Below are 20,091 nucleotides of genomic sequence, written 5' to 3'. Positions count from 1 at the left end.
ACTGGTATCGATCTTTTAAAATTTGATAAATCACAGGATAGTAATGGCAACAATCGCATTAGTGCCAACGAACTCAGTGGAATTGGATAATTTGAAAATGCTTGTGAATGACATGCAGTGAAAAGTGGAACATTAATTGTTGTATCGGCTATATGGAAGCAGCCTGCACATGCCATGTACATCTGCATGCATGCTGCAAATGTCCTGAGTGGCACCAACATCTTCATGATGCTTGTGCATGCACGATGACTTATATATTTTTCATCAGCTATCCAATGTTGATAAACGAATACACATCTACTCGTGGCATATGCATAGCATGTGGACTATAATAAGTGTGCATGGCAAACCTCTACTATGCCTGATGAAAGCAGAACAGCAGAGCCTAAGGTAGTGTCTAATAGTATTGACTTGATACATATATTGGCAAAATTAGAAAAAATAGTTAGTGAAAGTGGAATTGATGATAACGAAGTAGAGATGAATTATTGTATAAAATTGATAGAAAATAATGAAGTAGAAATAAGTGAAATAAAGACCATTTGTGAAAGTAATATTGAATATGCAGAGATAATTATTAATACGATGAGAGACGATAGGATATTTGAATTATTGAAGTCAATGACAATAGATCAAATAAAAGATATTTATAATTTCAATACTATAACTAAAATATTCAATATATTGAAAGAATATGATTCAAGTAAACTAGAATCAATAAAAAGTACGTTTTATCGGAATAATAATACAGAACTTAAAGGCTTATGCCTTGCGATAACTTTTATGCTTGCTATTATATATTATGCTGAATGTATTGCAAATAATTTCCAGCCATCAATGGATGCATACAATTAGTTAATTATGTCGAGTCTGAGCTAATAAATAATTTTTAAAAGTGTGTATGAATTTATTTAATAATTACACTTAGCACATATAGAGCAATGCTGAGCAAGTGGATGCTAAATATATTAATGGTGTTTTAATTGGATTGTAAGTACTACACATGCAAATTTTTCATGCAATTGCAGATTAATTGATATTGGCAATCTGAAAGGTTGGGATTGTGCTGTATACTGCATGATATGTGCAGAGAATTGAATGCTGCTATTCTACTGTATTTGATGTAATGTGGCATGGATATGCGAATCTATAGGTATGCAAAATGTTGATTAATTGATGAGTAATTGCATGTGGTATGTGATGTCGAAGCATGATACCCATCCAGTGTGAGTGATGGATGGCACAAAATGGATTAACCGATGCAAATGGATGAATATAAACAAGTACAGGCAAGTGGTGGCAGATTGGTTCGCTATAGACTGTAATGAATTGAATGAGTTCGAAACACAGAATGGTATTAAAAGCATTGATGATTGTGTACGTATATTGAGTACGTACTTGAATAGTTTAGAGTATAGGAGCAATTATTTGAGCGAAAAAACAGCAAAAGCCAGAAAAAATCTGACAGATACGCTCAATAACGCGAGTAGCCGTGTAAATGGAAAGTATAAGCATAAGCTCAGCAATACGATTATTGAGGTGATGGATGAGTTTGATGGGATTGATATTTATAGGCAGAAGGTGGTGAATGATGTAGACAAGATAAGGTTTGTGATGGATAAGTATTTGGATATAACAGATGAGCATGCTGGAGCGATCATTCGAAATGAAGAAAAGGTGAAAGCTTGTATAGATCGGATGATGAAGTTATGCGATTATGAGATAGTGAAATTGAATATTATGCAGAGCGGAGAAAACGTATTGAAGAAGTTTTGTGATGTTCTTAATAATACAAACAGCACAAGAAACGTGAATGGATGTGGAAATGATTTGTTGAACAGCACAAATAATGAGATGTATACTGAAATTAGCCAGCGGATGATGTTGTTTAGGGAGATTTACGGCCAGAAATTGAATAGCTTAGACATGTATAGCGATGAAGAACAGCTGAGTGCATATGTAGCAAATGGATATCTACTGTGTTCTAGGAATGGAAAGGCAGTGTTTATGAAGGATACAATATTTAATAGGAACAGGGCGATTGTAGAGTTGATGATGTCTGTGCTGAGGATTGATGCTTGGGGCAAGAAGCTGTATGGCTTGAATATGGACTTTGCAATTAGAACACTGAGTGAAGTGCTGAACGAAATAAAAAATAGAAGAGTAAGAGATGGAAATGCTGGCGATAGAGCATGCAGTAACAGTGATGCATATATTGGAAGTACAGATAAAAGCAAGCAACTGAGCGAGCTGATGCATAAGATAGAAGATTGCAAGGAGGAGATAGAAGAAGAGGATGTTATGAGCCTGATAGATCTACTGAAGATAGAAACGCCGGAGATTAGATGTGTTGTGAATAATTTTGCAAATTCGAAGTATACACATCTTTTTAGCAAAAAAGCATATGTGAATGTGCGAAGGATAGTTGGAGAAATAGTTATAGACATGGAGAATGAAGCAATGAAGGATTATGATAAGCAAACATGGGATAGCGTGATAGATAGTGTTGGCTCTGAAATGCATGTGGAAATTTGTGTGGTTGCAACGATGGTATGCACGATATGGTGTGATGTGCATGGTTCAAGATGCGATATTGATAGTGAGACGATGCGAAAGGTAATTCAGGCAAAGATTGTGATTACAAGATGGGTCAAGCTGTTGTGCATAATTACACCAATGATGGGATGGATATGGATGGTGATGAGGCTTAGGATGCACGAGATGATAAAGAAGAGCCGTGGAGGTGGTGTGTGTGACCGAGTCGTTGGAAACAGTGTGATTGCGGTAGTTATTGGGATGCTTATGACACCGTATGCGATGATGTGCGGGATGATGAACACGAAGGAAAGGCGAGGGATGATGAGGGATGATTTGATGGGGGTTCTGGCCGTGATGCTTGCAGTGATAGTTGGAATGAAATATATGGGGAATGTGAATACATCGAATGTGTATGATGGGATTGTAATGGGGGGGATGCTTATAGCAGGGCTACTGCGAATGGCAGAGATAACATATGGATCGAATTGTATGTTTGTGCACGAAATGAACGTGAAGATGCTGCGGATAGCAGTAGTGGTAATGATGGCAGTAGGGGTAATGATGCTTGAGAATGTGTTTGAGATCAAGAGGAACAAGAGGAATGGAGTTATGAATGGAATTTTGGTGTTTGTGATGATGGGAGTGACGGTGATGAATGACGTGATGCAGACAGGAATGGTGAGTGAACTGCATAGAAGTGCACTTGAGATTATTGAGCTGTGTATATAGTGTATATGAGAATGAGAATGTTTGTGAGGAGTGGTGTATGTGAATAAATATGTGATGGATAAATTTGCTTGTGTGTAATCAGTAGAAATGATATGTGGGCATATTATATCAGTTGCCATATTTATGAATATTATATGGCACTACAGATACCCCTTAATGAGCGCGAAAGATGGATCTAGCAAGAAAGAGATGCTGGAGAATGAGATAAAGCAGTATGAGGTCCTTCTTAATACGAAGGTTGAGGAAAAGAATCTTCTACGTAAGGAAGAGCTGAAAAGATTGCCTCGGAAGATATACAGATTGCGAGAAGAGATATTTGAGATGGAGTATGCGCATGCTATAGAAATGGAGAATATTAATCAAGAAATAGAGAAGCTAAATGGTGAGCATAGCAATATAGCGTGGTCGATATGGAATAATAAGTGTAGTATAGACCAATTAACAACAAAGCACAAGAATATGGCAAGCGTGTGCATGACAGATCTGGAGAGGTCTATGAACAATATCTCGTATATAAGAGATCTAGCAGATCTAAACCAGAAAGATGGAAATTATAATCTGCAGTTGAGAGAATTAAGTAGGCAGATTAATGAGAAGAAGAATGAGATGCAGAATAAGAAAATTAAGTATAATACCAAAGTACAACACAAGAATGAACGAATTAAAAGTGAAGAGAAGCACTATATATCAGAGTCTGAGCTAGTTAAAATATATGATATACGGACGAAACAGAAAGATGTGGAGAGGGAGATAAATGCATTAATAGTGGATATTAGGAATAAGAAAGCAGAATTGGTATCTGAAATACAATGGAAATGGATGAAGTGGATAGGAATGATACTTTTATATGTGTTTTGCACTCTGGTTGTTATAACTCTGCTGTATATTGCGGTTAAAAGTATAGCTAATTCTACCTCTTCTCCTCAGGGCGTACCACAAAAAAGTCCAAATACGCAATCGCGTCATAGCAACTATAGTTTTCAAGACCAGGAATCAGTAAATTCAAAATATACCCCATCAGCTCCTCCTTTTCATCATCAGGATGATAATCCTCTTCTTCATCATCAGGATAAGAATCCTCCGTCATATCGTTCTATATTTCCTGAGAAATTTAGGTTAAATTCATAAAAAATAATAATAAGATTTCTTATCTGAATAAAAGTAGCCAAGCATTTTAGTGATGGCTGAATCTGGTATATTATCCGATTTGAGTATGATAAAATGACAATTAAAAGCACTTTAACCTATAGTAGTGATGTATAAAAGCTCAGATAAATGTATTAATCAAGATATCAGGCGACTATATGATAGTTGAGGATGTAAAGCATCGATATGAAAGCTTGTTTAGATATTGGTGATGGTTTTATGAATAATAGATGTTTCCAGAGTATATTTGTCGAATATAATCTTAGATAGTAAAAAGTGAAATCATGTGCATTAAAGAAGTTAAATGATGAAAAATAAAATTCAGTGAATTTAAAAATAGAGCGAAACGACGTGCAGGCATAAAAGAGTTATTTGAAGCCGAAATAAAGCTAAGAAGTAAAATTGATGATGCTAAAAACAAAAAAGTAAAGTAAAATGAGCGATGAAAAGGCTCTTGAGGATAAAACACCATGTAGCGAGTTTGAAGATCAGGATCGCAATGCTTTTATTATTATTTCAAAACTTCTAAAAAGCAAGTCAACAAGAATATCAATTATTGCTATTTGGCAATTCTTTCTATAACTATTCTAAATGTGTACAGTTTTAATGATATGCCTGTCGAAGAAATGCTAATTAGCATGAAAGTATAGTATATTGCAGCAATACCAATAAATGAATATTCTTGATGTAACAAATTGTTTAAGTGCAAACAAAGAAAACTACTATGGAGACATGCAAAGATATTTGTGTGCTATATGCATAGTGCAAATACCTGAAATATACGTATTTAATAAAGTAAAATAATTCTACTTTGATATGACGTCTTATTATAGATATACTTCCTATTATGGACATTAATATTTCCTTAAAAAGTATATTAACAAGAAACGGAGTAACCCCAAATGAAGTGCACATCTACGATTGCAAGAGCATTGATTGCATGTTTTTGCATTTCAAGAGTATATGCGGGTATGATGTATTCTGATGATGGAGCAAAATTAAGGAAGGAGGCTGAAGAAAAGCGTGAGCAGCAACGTCTTCTCGAAAGTGAGGGCGGAGCTCTGGTTAATCCTATTGAAACCCTCAACAAAGGACAATTTGTTGGATCAAATGTCGCTGAACAACAATTTGACAATGGAAGCGTCGAGATCTCAGAATAAAGTGGTAATTAAGTTATCCTTTGCCAAGGAGAATAAACAACTTTATTCAATTTTTTTAAATGTTTTGAGTATTTTGTTACTGATAGACTTGGCTTATTAAAGGTATATATGAGTTACTGAGGCTCCATATATGTATGCTAGCCTAAGTGGATTTGCTATTTGCTGCCAGAAATTTGTTCTGAACTTCCACGACTTCTGTGCTTGATGCGCATTTTGAATATTCGTCAAGGATGTCCTGATTGAGCTTGTAAAACTCATCTCCATAGCTGAATCCATCGAGAATGTCATGTGCTTCATCGACAAATCCACAAATATATAAAGAAGCACTGAGGGCTTCCGCACAATTAAGTTTGAACGGTTTTCCGTAATTCACTGGGTTTGCTGCAACCATGAATGGAAGAAGCCTGTTGCACTTCTTAGGCAACTTTTTGAAATCAACTGCATCCAGCTGCGCCCATGAACAATCAATAAGACCTATTCCGAACCTTTCTATGATTTCCCGATCAGATGGAGATATGGATTTCTCTGCATCAGGTGAAAGCACAACCCCGGAAAAGTTTCTATTCTTCTTGATGGATTGTACCTTGTTCTGTCTAATTAGCTTTTTTCCAGAGCATCTCTTTGGATCACATTGCTCAAACTCATAAATAATCTTTCTCATTTACAAAATTCACCTGGGTATGCAAATGACTCAAACATTTTTATTTCTATGCATCAACCTCGCCATGTTCATGTTCTGCTCCTTTTTCATTCCACATATGAAGCATGCCATCAACCATCTTCTTGAAGTTTTCATACTCGATGCGATATACGTCTGCCCTGTCTGAAGAAAGATATGTTCCACTTCCAACGCAAACAATTCTTGCATTGTCTTTCTTCTGGATATCCTCATACACTGCAGATGCATTCCCACCAATTGATATGACGAACCTTATATCTACACACGAATATTCAAAAAACAGGAGCTCTGCAAGAACCTGGGAAAGGCTGCATGTTGACACAAGATACACAGGCTGCTTCATTCTATACAGCTTCACAATCGAATCGTATAGCCTTGTTATTCGATTCTTCAAAAGCCTATCAATCGTATAGAAAAGAGGTGTGCATGTAAAATTCAGCTTCTCAGGCCCATTAAACACTCTCTCAAGCTTGCAATACTTCTCGCCCTTTATGTCTGCCATTGATCTTCCATTATAGCATCTCCCCGCATGGCACTCTCCTACATCGCCAAGTGTATTGATTGCATCTCCTCTATCAATGCAGAATAAGATATCTCGGATGTCTGATATCCTTTTCACTACCTCTTCCTTTGCCTGGCACCTCAGCCATTTGATGTCAAAAATCGGGTCAAGATCAACCACAAACACATTCTTCACTCCTGAATCAACACCCTCGATCCTCATTACTTCTTCACAAGAAATCTCAGGTAGCTCAATCATCAACGACTTTATCTCGTCTCGTACATCAACCACCCTGCTTAGCTCTCTCTTCATAACCTTGTCCTTTCGTCTGTCAGACTCTATCTTCGAAATAATGAACGAGCTCCTTGTGTCTTCAAACATCTTTTCGTAGTTCTTCATGCATTTGAAATCTTCCCTCGCCTTCTCAAACACAGCCCTCTCAATCAGGCCAGTCCTATAAAAATGGTAGTACGTAGAATATACATACTGATTGATATTTCTCTTGTCTGCAAGGCACGGAATCATCTCAAGCGCAGGAATGTCTGTTGCCTCAATCAGTCTGATCGCAAATACATTCTTTTTGGTTCCTAGCAACATCCTTGCTTGCTCCTTTAGTGGAGGCTTCATAACTATCTCTCTTATTTTTTCTCTGTTGTTGCTCAAAAACACCCTATCCTTGCATCTCTCAAGCAAGTCAGAGATGTCAAATATCCCCTCCATTTAAAGGGCTCCCAATTCTCCATTTGTTGTTTCGCCACACAAGAAAATGTGCACAATACTGCATTCATACTCCACACAGATACCATCCGTCAATTCATTGCAGCATCTGCATCTATGCCTGCAGATCCGGCTTACTTCTCTAAAATAACAAATAAACTCTCCTCCTCTGCTCCATGGTCAATTACCTTAAATCCCACTGACTCACAAAATATTAGCAACTCTTGTATGCTATATAGATAATAGTATCTCCTGATGTCGCTCCGAAGTTTCCATGATGCAAAATAATCACCTTTAGGCATGTCATGTGTACGAGAAAACTTTCTCTTGCTGCTCACTACATCGCCCCACACATACAATAGCATCCTCCCTCCCTTCTTAAGAACCCTTCTCATCTCACTCATTGCCTCTTTTCGTCGGAAACTCGTACTTAAATGATGTATCACTGCAACACTCATCACCAAATCAAAGCTGCTGTCTGCAAATGGCATGCTCAGCACATCCCCTCTCACTAATCCCATGTTTTCTACCATTGCTGCATCTTCCAGGAGACCCCTGCAATAGTCAAGCCCAACAACACCTGGGACAATAAACGACCGTCCATTACCACACCCAGCATCTAAAACTAGCGACTCAGGCGTGTAGTACATGTCAAAAAATTTTCTTGTCATTCCCCAGTGCTTTCTTCGTGTGCCTGAAAACTCTGATGCATTTTCCTCATAGAACTTATGCACAAACTCATGCTCAAAAGCTTTGGGATCATTCATTGATGAAGGTTGGCTGCAAACAGAATTTATATCTTGCATCGCACAGATAAACACACATATTTTATTATATAAAACAGCCTCTCATAGCTCTATATCGGCCACACTTCTTGCCATTGCTTGCAACTCCCTATCATTACTTTCGCACATGCTCATAACCATGCTTCTGATTTCCTGATCCATCCCGGACAGATCTATTGCTTTTAGCACACTCAGCTTTACATTCACTACCTTATCATTCAAAAGCCTTTTTACAAAATCAGTCCCATGGACTTTGTCAAACGAAAGGGCTGCACTCACAGACGTTATTCTGTGCAAATAGCTTTTGGATGCCACTGCAGTCTCTATATCTGTGCGCCATTCATATGTCCAGTCATACAGTCTAACAAGCTCTCCTATGCTCATAGATGCCTCTTTTCTTATATCATGCACCCTGTCATGAAGATATCCAAGAAGATACTTCGACAGAAATTCATGCAAAAGATTTTCATCCTGCTTTGAGGTCTGTACAATCGACTCCAGAACCTCCTTCCGCATCCTCCAGTTCGGAGACTGTTGGAGCGAGTTGATAAGCGGAACAACCACATTCTTGTACATCTCTGCCTTCTGCACACACAGCAATGCTTTCCTCACCTCCCAGTTTCCATCGGAAATAACATCCTTGAGTATCTCCTGAAATTCCTCGCGGCATCCTACAGCCTGAATCGCCAAAGCCCTTACTGCTGGGCTACTGTCTCTTAGAAACAATGACACAAACCCATTCCAGTCTTTGACATGCTCCATACTCTTTGCAAGGCATATTCTGATCTCCTCTTCCGGGTCTTCAGACAGGTGCAAGTAAACGGTCGCCCTGTCATCGTCGCTGAGCTTTTCAATCTTCTTCGCAATGGCATATCTTCGTCTCCATGAGCTCGAAACACATGTTTCTGCAACAAACCGTGTTTTTTTTTTTATCAGCACAATTACATCGGGCGCCATGCATTGCACACATTCAGACGGACTCTTATGCAGTTCGTCTACAATATCAACAAGCTCCTCGTCATCAAATGGCTGCCCATCGTAATCCTCAAGCGCAGACACCGTGCTTCGTACTACAGGTACAGATACATCTCCTATGCATGCCCTTACTGCACTCTTCACCTCTGAATATCCAAACTTCAGTGCTACCCATGCAACTGCCTGGCGTTGAGTGTAGAAAGACGACTTCAAAAGCCCACTTACAAACTCCTCCACGCTTGATGGAAACTTCCTCAGAATCCTTTCAATCAATGGCTTTGCCTTTTCAGGCTCCTCGAGAAGCATCATCTCACACACACTTAAGTGTTTTACTTCGGGAGGCGTAGCTCCTAGATGGCTGATCAATGCATCATTTAGTATTCTGTCGATCCCAACAAGCAGCTCAAGCTTGTCAATCGATGCCAAACCCTGTGCACTGAATTTCTCTATAAGGTCTGACACTTCATTACCAGCCATTTAGAAGGGCTCTGAAATGCAAACCTTGAAGCATTTTATGCATGTGTAATTGTGCAAAAAAGATCCGTGGCATGCAATACACGATCACTTCGAAAGCTCTGGATGAGAAAGTGCTGGCTGTACATGTCAGGGACAATGTGTACACAGGAGGAACGTCGGGAACACTTGTGAATCAGGACACAGGTGCAGTGCTGTGCAAGTGCAAAAAGTCTGTGAGAGCAATAGCAAGCCATGGCGATTACATATGCTGCGGAAGCTATGATTGCACAGCGGTGCTTCTGCAAAACGAAAATGTTGTGGATGTTATTGAAGGACCTGACACTGAGATTAAGTGTGTGGCGTTTTCTGAGGATGGAAAGCATCTTGCAATGGCCACCAGAGGAAAGTCGGTTTGGATAATAAAGCTTTGTGGAGAAATAGAGATTGACAAGATAATAGAAGACCACCTACATGATGTCAAGGGGTGCACTTTCAATAATGGAATGCTGTTTACATATGGATACGACAACACAATCAAAGTATATGACAGGTTTGACTACGATGATAGCTGGGAACTAATGCAATCGATAGACGAGAGCAATACTGTCTGGTGTATAGCATTCTACGAGGAAAAGATGTTCAGTGCCACCGAAGACGGGATTATAAGCGTATACAGCCTGAGGAATGGATGGGAACTGGAGACTACCAAGAAAATGTCGGTGTTTCCGATCTACTCAATGTGCGAGATAGGATGTGGGGTTGCATATGTTCTGAACAGGCAAAGCATTGGAATATTTGACAGCAGCCTGAACCTTATGGAATCGATGGAGAACATCCATTCTGATTGCATAAATAGCATAGCATACGACGCAAAAAATAACAGGATAGTCAGTGGAGGAGATGACGGGATTCTGAATATGATTGAAATGCACTAAGAGGAAGGAAAAAATTGCTATTTAAGTATAACAAAAATGAACCCCAGAAGATGCAGATGAAAAAGACGAATCAGCTTGCAATACCTGATTTGCAGCCATCCACAAAGATAAGGGCGGTGCTGGATGCGTTTTCGAAGTATGAGGCAGACATGTAAGTGAAGAGAGAAATATCCTTGGTTCGTGAAACTGAACTTGTGATGACAACGATTGTTTCTGATACTAACTTTAGAATTGGGATTAAGCTTTTGAAGCAGAAGAAGGGGAAGGAGGAAGGCCTGAAGGTTGCGTATGTTGAGTTTGACTCGGTAGAGATCACTGAAAGTGTATTTGGAGAAGGGACAGCAAAGATTGGAGGAGCAGTGAGGAGTTTGAGATATGCAAAGAAGAGGGCACCGAAGTTTGGAGAGAAAGGAGTTGTTTCTGAGAAGAAGATTTATGTGTCTGGGATTCCGTTGGATACAGAAAAGGACGATCTTTCGAAGCTTCTGGGGAAATGCACGATTTCTGGCCTGGAAAAGCGCAATGGATATGTTTTTGCAGAATACAGCACGCACAAGGAGAGGGACGATGCAATTATCAGGATCAACAACAGCAAGTTTAACGATACAACCCTGTCTGCAAGCCCAGCATATGAACGGCCTGTTCTAAGAGCCTCAAGCTTCAGCAGCAAGAGGAGCAGCAGTAGCACTGATTAAATAGTGGATTTACGCGATGTCTATTTTGTTAATTTTATGTTTTATATTGTATAAATGGCTGCGAAGTGTAAGCCCGTGAGCAGTAAATGGTCAGATATGAATCTAGCCTAGTTGTGGAAACGGATGCAGTAAAGGAGGTTAAGCTACCTCATACGGCAAAGATAATCCTCGTGAAATCAGCGGCTGCTGTTCAAGAGTCTCCATTTGCAAAGTATCTGTATGTATCTGACAATGGCATTAAGGTGTATCGGCTTTTGCCGTTTAAGATGCATCATGAGATTGAGTACAGTGGAAATGTTTCGGACATTGTAGTTATTGGTGAACGGATGGTTGTGCTTTCGAAGGAGTCTATAGTTGTATGGGATGGAAAGAAGACTCAGGCTGTTACAGATCACTTTGATGGGTATCTTGGGAAGATCGGACGTGACATTGGCGTGCAGGAAAGCGAACGGCTATCTGTATACTCAACAGAAACGCTTGAATTGAAAGATACATACGTTGCAAGCACGCATTACTGCATACGAGATGTGCTTTTGACATCTATAGGGCATGAGGTTTCACTGTACTGCAAAGGAAAGAAAGTTCTTGTGATATACATGCCTGAAAGAATAACCAAAGTGTGCACTGACCCGCTTCTTACAAATATATACTGTGGAGCATGTGATGGAAGGATATTCTGTTCAAACACAAGCAGTAAAGAGCCAATAATCATGGTATACCACAAAAGTGCAATAGTTGGCCTAGAAATAAGCTTCTGTGGAGAATATCTGTACTCTACAAGCGAAGAAGGCACTATTTGCATATGGGACTTGAACACAAATACGGTTGTTGGTAAGGTGGAAATGGGTAGTCCAGTGCGAAAAATCAAGGCAGCATACATTTCAGAATGGACGGCTAGTCTGCAATAAAAACAAAAGATGAGATCTACTTGCGAAGCACATCATTAATTAACAAGCGGAATAAGTGGTTGTGAATGTCATTTGATATTAAAAGATTATATTAACATGTTTATAATAAATCAAAAAGAAGCACAAAGAGATACGCGTAAGTATGCTCAGAAACAGCACTTGTGCTTCACTTTATCTCCCTTTGCGTTTTTTGGAGGAGCAAACAGATTCTGAGGATCCCATCTCCTTCCAAGTGCTTGCTTTTCCAATAGATCCGTAGCCATATCTTCAAATATACAGCTTACATTCTCACCGGTCTTTGCACTTGTAGTGTAGTATCTGGCACCTATTTGCTCGGCCTTTTGCTTGAACTTGCTTTCCATTGCATTATAAGTTGAGCTTGCAACCTTGTCCTTCTTGTTCCCCACAAGAAAAAGTGGGACATTGCATGTTTCCTCGCGAATTCTCCCAACCCACCTGTCAACACACGAAAACGTTCTTTCGTCACTGACGTCGAAGATCAGCAGGATTCCATCGGCATTCCTGTAGTAGCTCTTTGTTATTGAAAAAAATCTTTCCTGTCCTGCAGTGTCCCAGATATTCAGCATTATGTTCTTGCCATCCAGGACAATACTCTTTGAAACAGTATCCACACCTATTGTTGTCATCAATGACTGCTTGAAGTCGTCCTCCTTGTACTTGTGAAGCAAGCAAGTTTTCCCCACATCGCTTTCACCAAGAACAATTATCTTGTATCGATAGTCTATCTTCGGCATGGACATTTCGTTGCAGGGGCTCAGCATGTTTGTAATTGCATGTCTCCAAGCAGTGTCTAGCTACTCGAGTACTTTGTATACAGATCAGATCCGCCATGAGACGCTACCAAACAGACGCTTGCTGGGAATGAAACACAAAATGCACCAATGATTGATATATATGCAAAGCAGACCAATCAGATGCAATGTTTTTAAAAGAGCAATAAAGAAACACGCATATAACACAGTCAACAGCAAGGGCTAGTGATGGATTCAATTCAGAGGTTTAGGTATATATCAAAGGAATGCACGAACAGCTACTCCCCGAATGTAATAAGAAACCAGAAGTACAAATGGTACACGTTTTTCTTTGCTGTGATGAGGCTGCAGTTTGAGCACTTCTTCAACACGTTTATTTTCTTTATATGCATGACACAGCTGAGGAAGGAATATCTTGTGTCATCGCCTATGTCATCTGTAGCACCGTGGATGATGGTCTTGCTGTTTTCGTTGTTCAAGGAAGGCGTTGAAGATTACAAAAGATACGAGCGAGACAAAAGCACCAATAACCAGCTATATACGAAGCTTACAAGCAAGGGATTCGTGAGCGTTCCTAGCTGTAAAATACAGGTTGGTGACCTGATAGTGCTCGATAAGAACGAAAGAGTACCCGCAGATATGATCTTGCTGAAAACATCTGATGCCACAGGGCAGGTATTTATCAGAACGGATCAGCTGGATGGAGAAACCGATTGGAAGCAGAAGCTGGTGGTTCCACAGATACAATCGGCGTCCTTTGAGGACATGGGCTCTCTGAGTGTTCTTGCAGAGGAACCTAATAAGAACATATATGCGTTCAATGGGAAGATCAAGATTGGGAAGTTTTCTGAAGAGGATCTTGAAGGAGTTTTAGAGGAGGATCACATGGAGGAAGGGCTTAGAAGCAGGATTGAGGCATTCCTTGACTTTGGATTCAAAGCAAGAGACGAAATTGATCAAGCTGCTCATGAAAAAATTACCAAAGACGTTTCGTGGATAACATCTGACGAACAGAATAAAACAGGTAGCAGCCGACACAGCATGCCACAGCACAGCGAGGAAGAAACGGAAACTGAAGCAGCTAAAAATGAATGCGATAACGGTGCAAGACGGAACGATGCGAAAGATGGTAGCATAGTGAATTCTGTTCATGCTTTGGGCTATGAAAACGTGATCTGGATGAGCACGGTGGTTGCGACATGCTCGGTTCTTGGATGTGTCATATACACGGGAAAGGATGCCAGAGCGATTCTCAACACGTCTCGGCCTAGGAACAAAATTGGAATTATCGAGCTTGAGTTGAATGGATACATGAAGGTTCTGGGTGTTGGGTGCGTGATACTTGCAGCAGTATACACGTACATATGCGGGATTGGATCCCGGCCGGACATTGTTTTTATCCGGTTTCTTGTTTTGTTCTCGTCTGTGATTCCGATCTCGCTGAGGATCAATATTGATTGGGCAAGGTATTGCTATGCAAGATATATTTCTGTGGATGAAAAGATCGAGGGTGCGATTATGAGATCGACAAGCCTGCCCGAGGAGCTCGGACGGGTGTCATATGTTCTAACGGACAAAACAGGCACGCTAACGAAGAATGAGATGGAGATGAAGAAAATACATCTTGGAACGATTTGCTATACAAAGGAGCTGAATAGAGAGATAAACAAGAATCTTGCGAAGGTGTTGACCAGCAGAAGCAATGGAAAGGGAATGTTTTCGAGAGGAAAAAGAGACATCAATGTAAGATTGTATGACTTAGTGCAGGCATTGAGTGTGTGCCACAATGTCACGCCGGTGGTATCTGGAGAAGAGACTATTTACCAGGCATCAAGTCCGGATGAAATTGCGATTGTTGAATGGACCGAATGTGTTGGCATGAAGTTGTTCAGGAGAGACCGAAACACAATTGTGATCCGTGATCCTCTTAATGATGACCAGGAGTATCAGGTTCTGCATGTGTTTCCATTTACCAGCGAAACAAAGCGGATGGGAATTATTGTTAAGCATGATGGGGAGATCCTGTTTTTCGTGAAAGGTGCTGATGTTGTCATGAACAAGATAATTAAGAGCAATGACTGGGTTGAGGAGGAGGCAGACAACATGGCTAGAGATGGGCTAAGGACGCTTGTGATAGCAAAGAAGGTTCTTTCTGAGGAAGAGTTTGCTCTGTTTGAAGATGCATACAGCAAGGCCAGGGTTAGCTTGATTGACAGGGTAGAATCATTGAACGAGGCAATGAGCATGATAGAAAGAGAGATGGATGTGCTTGGATTGACGGGAGTCGAGGATAAACTGCAGGACGACGTCAAAGTTACGCTTGAGAATCTAAGAAATGCAGGAATGAAGATATGGATGCTGACGGGAGACAAGATAGAAACAGCAATTTCGATTGCAAAGTCATCGAGGATATTCCACAGAGGCAGTAACTACTTGGTGATAAGCAATGCAAGATCGACTGGGGAGGTAAAACAGAAGCTGGATCTTCTGAGGGGGTCGTACTATAACTCACTGGTGATAGATGGCCAAAGCCTGTCGTACGTAACGGATAGCTACATGAGTGAGTTTGTCCTGCTTGTATCGGAAATGGAGGCGGTTATTGGATGCAGATACACACCTACTCAGAAAGCAGCGATGGCAAGGGAACTCAAGAAAATGGCAAAAAAGTGCATTTGTTGTGTAGGAGACGGAGGCAATGATGTTTCTATGATCATGGAGGCGAATGTAGGGATAGGGATTGTTGGGAAGGAGGGCAATCAAGCATCGTTGGCCTCTGATTTCAGCATCAATAAGTTTTGCCACATCTCTGATCTACTGTTCTGGCATGGCAGGAATTCTTACCAGAGGACTGCAAAGATATCTCATTTGATAATACACAGAGGGCTTACCCTTGCTGTTATTCAGGCAATATTCTGCTCGTTGAATGGGTTTGTTGCATCTGGATTGTTCAGAGGAGAGCTGTTGATGATGTTTGTAACTGTGTACTCGTTCCTCCCGATTTTCTCTATTATCTGCTCGAGCGATATCAATAGGAGTGTTGTAATGAAATTTCCTGAGCTGCACAAGGAGCTTATTGAGAATCGGCTGCTTTCTTACACACACTTTTCAGTATGGACACTGATATCATTTTACCAGGGAACAATAATGATGATAGCGTTTTACTTGCTGAAGCAGGAGTTCTTCATTATATCGACCCTGACATTTACATGTTTGGTCATTAATGAGATTCTTATGGTGATGCTTACAGCTACAAAAAGAACACCTATGATGTATTTTTCATCTGCGCTGTCTCTGATAGTATACATTGTGTACTTTATGATCAGGAAAGGGCTGCTAAGGTACCAGAAGCCATTCTATCTATTCCTTTTGAAGATTATAGTCGTTAATACTCTTGCAATAATGGTGAGTGTGATTCAAAAGCTTTGGCGCAAGTACATGAGCCCGCCAACATATTCAAAGCTTGAGGTGCTAGTGTGATTCAAAAACCTTGGCGCAATATATACTATATACTATACCCTATTTCTGAATATGATTGTAGCATAAATCGCAATTACATTAGAGCAAGCAGCAAATACATTGACAAATAAAATGATTTTAATGTGAAATACTTTGAGATTTACAAGTAACATTGGACAGTTGTGGCGCAGCACTATGGGCTGTATTTGCTTGTGCATGGTATACAAATTATGTTTAGTATTTATAGTTGGATTGCTTTTGTTGCATCTCCTTATTTCTGCTGTAATTCCTATTTGTACTATATTTGACTCTCTTGGCTACTTCATCTTGTATATTTCTGCTATGCTTGCCCTCGTAGCATTCATTTGGATATATACTGTGATTTCTTTTATTATCTTGAGTGCATGCAGTATGCTTGCTTTGTCTTTCGAATGCCATGCCTTGATATCTGTTTTCTGCATATAGAAGATCCTGGGCATCGAAAAGCTCTCTTTCAACATCTGGGCTTGGATTTATTGCATGAATGAATCCACACTGCTCCTCCTTACTGCAGCATCCTCTGCTATTCTCAGAACACACTCCATCACTTATTCTGCTGGAGCATCCAAGCTCTGAAGTAATTCTCTTGCCATCGTAATATCTCTTTGAGATCATTCTTGCGCATTTCAGTGCACTGTGTTCCTCATAGAATTCTATGTATATGTTTCCCTGCAGATGTGCGCACCTGTTTGATGCAACCACAAGTCTTTTTACTGGCCCATATTCTATTGACACTTCGGAAAGCCAATCCTCGTAAAACAGATCAAAATGGATCTGCAATGAATTTGCGCTTAGGGTAGATGCAAAGTCATTTTTCGGATACATATACATGTTCTTTACAACAACAACCTTGCTACTTGATGGAATGCTGTGCATCTTTGTGCATTCTGGGCCATACTTGCATCCGTTTGTTTTTAAGTAGAACATGCATGTCTCTTCCTTGCTTAGAGACATTATCCAGGGATACTGAGCAATGAATGCATCAAACAATATATGCAAAATACTAAAGTGCCTTCAGACCAGTTTGTTTGCCTCAGATCATCAGATATGGCATTCACAATGAGCACAATGTAATTGGACAAGCCAAACTATCTCCTTTTGGCTGTCAATATGTGATTGATCGGATGAATGATTAAAATACATGAATGAGTTTTCTGGATGATAACATCTGGTGGGAATGGTGGCTCAACAATGATTCTGTACGATTCTCTGCATACCACTGAGGCAGAAAATCTCAAAGAAGCATGCATGAATGTAATAGAGAAAAAAGAGTCGGAAAACGGAATGAGCTTGTCGTATGTTCTTGAGCAATTCAGGCAGATATGCTGCTGTATGGACAGTTTTGAGGTGGACATGGCTGTGAATGAGTCTATGCTTTCGTTGATGCAATACTTGGAAAGAAATGCACCGGGTGTGGATGGATTGTTCATCAGTACAAAATCGTCTGAAAGTATGAATAGCTGTGTGAGCTTGCTTGAATTTAACGAGAAGATAGATTATGAAACCATTGACATACTTGACTCAGCAATGGCATTCAGGGTGTATGTTGACAAGAACCTAAAAGCAATTATCCCAGTAAGAGTACGGCAGAATGTAATAGAGGCATACAAAAGCAATGATGAAGAAAGGAAGAAGGTTATTATGCCGAGAATCCCGTTTGTGTTGAATGATTCGCACAGGATATTCCTGAAGTCGTTGAAGAGGGTGTTTGGGTCAATGGAGGATGGCGCTGAAGATGTGCAGCGCAAGATGGATGAGGTGTATGAAGTGTTTGGCCCGCTGGTTGTTAGAAAGTCCGAGGACATGCTTGACACCAGTACGTCTGTGTTGAAACAGATTCTGGCTGATCTAATGGATGTGAATTTTGACGAGCTTCCAAGGTCGTTTTTCAGTGCAGGAAACGGAAGCCAGGGCTGAGAGTGTTGCAGAGTATGATGTCTGAATAAAAACTGGTTTTCTTTGACGGTTGTGTTGTTATAGGCATTGGCAAGCAGATGTATATGCTGGGTAGTGCATGGTATTGCTACGGGAGAAGTGGCAAAACGCAACCGTCCATGGTGGGAATCGAACCCACAGCCTCGGCTTTAGGAGAGCCGCGCTCTACCGATTGAGCTACATGGACACCAGTCACAGATGCATATACAGTCAGATTATGCAAGCTGTACACATGCATGTGCACGCGTACTGTGTATGTGCTGCATATGTGTATACAGCCACGATCCAATTCTACGGTATTTGCAATTCGATTGAACTTGTGCTTTGAAATCCCCCTTACAAATGGTCAAAAGCAGTAATGTGGCGGTTCATAGCCACATCAAGTCACTTGGATTAGACGAGCACGGAATCCCCGTAAAGATCGCAAATGCCGTTGTGGGGAACGAGGATGCAAGAGAGGCCGCTGGCCTGATTGTGGATATGGTGAAGTCAAGAAAAATGGCTGGGAGAGCGGTTCTTATATCCGGCCCCATTGGATGTGGAAAGACTGCACTTGCTGTTGGAATCAGCTGCGAGCTTGGGCCAGAAACACCGTTTACCACCATGAGCGGAAGCGAGATGTATTCTAGTGAGATAAAGAAAACAGAGGTTTTGCAGGAGGCGTTAAGAAGATCGATTCTGGTAAAGATCAGAGAATTGAAGGATATATACGAAGGCGAGATTGTTGAGCTGAAGATTGTTGATGAAGACAATCCATTGTGCTCGTATTCCAGGAAGGTCAAGGAAATGTTCATCACCTTGAAAACAACAAAAGAATCCAAAAGGTTGAAGCTTTCTCCGATGCTGCATGAGCAGATAGACAGACAAAAAATCATCAATGGAGATGTTGTATACATCGAGATGTCTTCTGGAATCATCAAAAAGCTTGGACGAAGCGAGGCACACATGAACGACTTCGATCTGGAGGCAGATGCTTATGTGCCGATTCCAAAGGGCGAGGTTCAGAAAAGAAAAGAGGTGATTCAGTCTGTGACTCTTCACGACCTTGACATGGCAAATGCCAAGCCTTCTGGGCAGGACATGCTTTCTCTGGTATTCAGAATCCTCAATCCAAGGAAAAGCGAGATAACAGACAGGCTTCGTGGAGATGTCAACAGAATGGTAAATGAATATATGGAGAGAGGAAATGCAGATGTGATACCCGGTGTTTTGTTTATTGATGAGGTCCATATGCTTGATATTGAATGCCTTACGTTTCTGCATAAAGTGCTTGAGTCGCCTCTCAGCCCAACAATTATTTTTGCATCCAATAAGGGAGATGAACTGATCCGAGGAAGTGATGGGATGGCTGGATGCTTTGGAATAACAAAGGATTTGCTTGACAGGGTGGTTGTGATAAATGTCCGAAGGAACGATGCAGAATCGAGCAAGGAAATACTCAGAATGAGAATGAATGAGGAAGGGCTTATGATGGATGAGAATGCATTTGATGTGTTTGCCAAGCTGAGTGCTTCAAGAAGCTTGAGATATTGCACAAGCCTGGTTCCACTTTTGAAGACATATGGAAAGGTCATTGCAACCGAAGATGTAGAGGAGGTAAGTTTGCTTTTCCAAGATGATTGCTGATTCCGGTTGTTGTGATTAAACGGTTTAATTTTGAGCC

General features: G+C 40.5%; 16 protein-coding genes and 1 non-coding gene across 17 annotated transcripts; 10 read left to right on the top strand and 7 right to left on the bottom strand.

Annotated features, from left to right (window-relative positions):
* Positions 1-357: 357 nt before the first annotated feature.
* Positions 358-855, top strand: HK407_02g04860 (uncharacterized protein; the record flags this gene model as incomplete). The annotated part of the gene is made up of 1 exon (XM_060420480.1): positions 358-855. One exon carries the CDS (start codon positions 358-360, stop codon positions 853-855), a length of 498 nt encoding a protein of 165 aa, XP_060277494.1.
* A 378-nt stretch (positions 856-1,233) lies between these two features.
* HK407_02g04850 (uncharacterized protein) lies at positions 1,234-3,267 on the top strand (the record flags this gene model as incomplete). Its single annotated transcript, XM_060420479.1, has 1 exon — positions 1,234-3,267. The coding sequence occupies one exon, from the start codon at positions 1,234-1,236 to the stop codon at positions 3,265-3,267; it is 2,034 nt and encodes a 677-aa protein (XP_060277493.1).
* A 156-nt stretch (positions 3,268-3,423) lies between these two features.
* Positions 3,424-4,395, top strand: HK407_02g04840 (uncharacterized protein; the record flags this gene model as incomplete). Its single annotated transcript, XM_060420478.1, has 1 exon — positions 3,424-4,395. One exon carries the CDS (start codon positions 3,424-3,426, stop codon positions 4,393-4,395), a length of 972 nt encoding a protein of 323 aa, XP_060277492.1.
* Positions 4,396-5,315: 920 nt separating this feature from the next.
* On the top strand, positions 5,316-5,573 carry HK407_02g04830 (uncharacterized protein; the record flags this gene model as incomplete). Its single annotated transcript, XM_060420477.1, has 1 exon — positions 5,316-5,573. The coding sequence occupies one exon, from the start codon at positions 5,316-5,318 to the stop codon at positions 5,571-5,573; it is 258 nt and encodes an 85-aa protein (XP_060277491.1).
* A 142-nt stretch (positions 5,574-5,715) lies between these two features.
* HK407_02g04820 (ribosome biogenesis protein) lies at positions 5,716-6,234 on the bottom strand (the record flags this gene model as incomplete). Its single annotated transcript, XM_060420476.1, has 1 exon — positions 5,716-6,234. The coding sequence occupies one exon, from the start codon at positions 6,232-6,234 to the stop codon at positions 5,716-5,718; it is 519 nt and encodes a 172-aa protein (XP_060277490.1).
* Positions 6,235-6,280: 46 nt separating this feature from the next.
* On the bottom strand, positions 6,281-7,474 carry HK407_02g04810 (uncharacterized protein; the record flags this gene model as incomplete). The annotated part of the gene is made up of 1 exon (XM_060420475.1): positions 6,281-7,474. One exon carries the CDS (start codon positions 7,472-7,474, stop codon positions 6,281-6,283), a length of 1,194 nt encoding a protein of 397 aa, XP_060277489.1.
* A 131-nt stretch (positions 7,475-7,605) lies between these two features.
* HK407_02g04800 (putative methyltransferase) lies at positions 7,606-8,277 on the bottom strand (the record flags this gene model as incomplete). The annotated part of the gene is made up of 1 exon (XM_060420474.1): positions 7,606-8,277. One exon carries the CDS (start codon positions 8,275-8,277, stop codon positions 7,606-7,608), a length of 672 nt encoding a protein of 223 aa, XP_060277488.1.
* A 42-nt stretch (positions 8,278-8,319) lies between these two features.
* HK407_02g04790 (uncharacterized protein) lies at positions 8,320-9,708 on the bottom strand (the record flags this gene model as incomplete). Its single annotated transcript, XM_060420473.1, has 1 exon — positions 8,320-9,708. The coding sequence occupies one exon, from the start codon at positions 9,706-9,708 to the stop codon at positions 8,320-8,322; it is 1,389 nt and encodes a 462-aa protein (XP_060277487.1).
* Positions 9,709-9,779: 71 nt separating this feature from the next.
* On the top strand, positions 9,780-10,622 carry HK407_02g04780 (uncharacterized protein; the record flags this gene model as incomplete). The annotated part of the gene is made up of 1 exon (XM_060420472.1): positions 9,780-10,622. The coding sequence occupies one exon, from the start codon at positions 9,780-9,782 to the stop codon at positions 10,620-10,622; it is 843 nt and encodes a 280-aa protein (XP_060277486.1).
* A 197-nt stretch (positions 10,623-10,819) lies between these two features.
* Positions 10,820-11,317, top strand: HK407_02g04770 (uncharacterized protein; the record flags this gene model as incomplete). The annotated part of the gene is made up of 1 exon (XM_060420471.1): positions 10,820-11,317. The coding sequence occupies one exon, from the start codon at positions 10,820-10,822 to the stop codon at positions 11,315-11,317; it is 498 nt and encodes a 165-aa protein (XP_060277485.1).
* An 86-nt stretch (positions 11,318-11,403) lies between these two features.
* HK407_02g04760 (uncharacterized protein) lies at positions 11,404-12,225 on the top strand (the record flags this gene model as incomplete). The annotated part of the gene is made up of 1 exon (XM_060420470.1): positions 11,404-12,225. The coding sequence occupies one exon, from the start codon at positions 11,404-11,406 to the stop codon at positions 12,223-12,225; it is 822 nt and encodes a 273-aa protein (XP_060277484.1).
* Positions 12,226-12,371: 146 nt separating this feature from the next.
* Positions 12,372-12,986, bottom strand: HK407_02g04750 (GTP-binding protein; the record flags this gene model as incomplete). The annotated part of the gene is made up of 1 exon (XM_060420469.1): positions 12,372-12,986. One exon carries the CDS (start codon positions 12,984-12,986, stop codon positions 12,372-12,374), a length of 615 nt encoding a protein of 204 aa, XP_060277483.1.
* A 240-nt stretch (positions 12,987-13,226) lies between these two features.
* Positions 13,227-16,475, top strand: HK407_02g04740 (phospholipid-transporting ATPase; the record flags this gene model as incomplete). Its single annotated transcript, XM_060420468.1, has 1 exon — positions 13,227-16,475. The coding sequence occupies one exon, from the start codon at positions 13,227-13,229 to the stop codon at positions 16,473-16,475; it is 3,249 nt and encodes a 1,082-aa protein (XP_060277482.1).
* Positions 16,476-16,688: 213 nt separating this feature from the next.
* HK407_02g04730 (uncharacterized protein) lies at positions 16,689-17,447 on the bottom strand (the record flags this gene model as incomplete). Its single annotated transcript, XM_060420467.1, has 1 exon — positions 16,689-17,447. One exon carries the CDS (start codon positions 17,445-17,447, stop codon positions 16,689-16,691), a length of 759 nt encoding a protein of 252 aa, XP_060277481.1.
* A 204-nt stretch (positions 17,448-17,651) lies between these two features.
* On the top strand, positions 17,652-18,410 carry HK407_02g04720 (uncharacterized protein; the record flags this gene model as incomplete). The annotated part of the gene is made up of 1 exon (XM_060420466.1): positions 17,652-18,410. One exon carries the CDS (start codon positions 17,652-17,654, stop codon positions 18,408-18,410), a length of 759 nt encoding a protein of 252 aa, XP_060277480.1.
* Positions 18,411-18,542: 132 nt separating this feature from the next.
* HK407_02g04710 lies at positions 18,543-18,615 on the bottom strand. The gene has a single exon. It is a non-coding gene; the product is annotated as a tRNA-Arg (tRNA).
* A 155-nt stretch (positions 18,616-18,770) lies between these two features.
* Positions 18,771-20,054, top strand: HK407_02g04700 (ruvB-like helicase; the record flags this gene model as incomplete). The annotated part of the gene is made up of 1 exon (XM_060420465.1): positions 18,771-20,054. The coding sequence occupies one exon, from the start codon at positions 18,771-18,773 to the stop codon at positions 20,052-20,054; it is 1,284 nt and encodes a 427-aa protein (XP_060277479.1).
* Positions 20,055-20,091: the final 37 nt, after the last annotated feature.

This window comes from Ordospora pajunii, assembly GCF_021821965.1.
Source record: "Ordospora pajunii strain FI-F-10 chromosome Unknown Cg_02C, whole genome shotgun sequence".
Taxonomy (NCBI): domain Eukaryota; kingdom Fungi; phylum Microsporidia; family Ordosporidae; genus Ordospora; species Ordospora pajunii.
The sequence above is the reverse complement of the archived record's forward strand: the minus strand, read 5'-3'. Positions and strand labels throughout refer to the sequence as shown.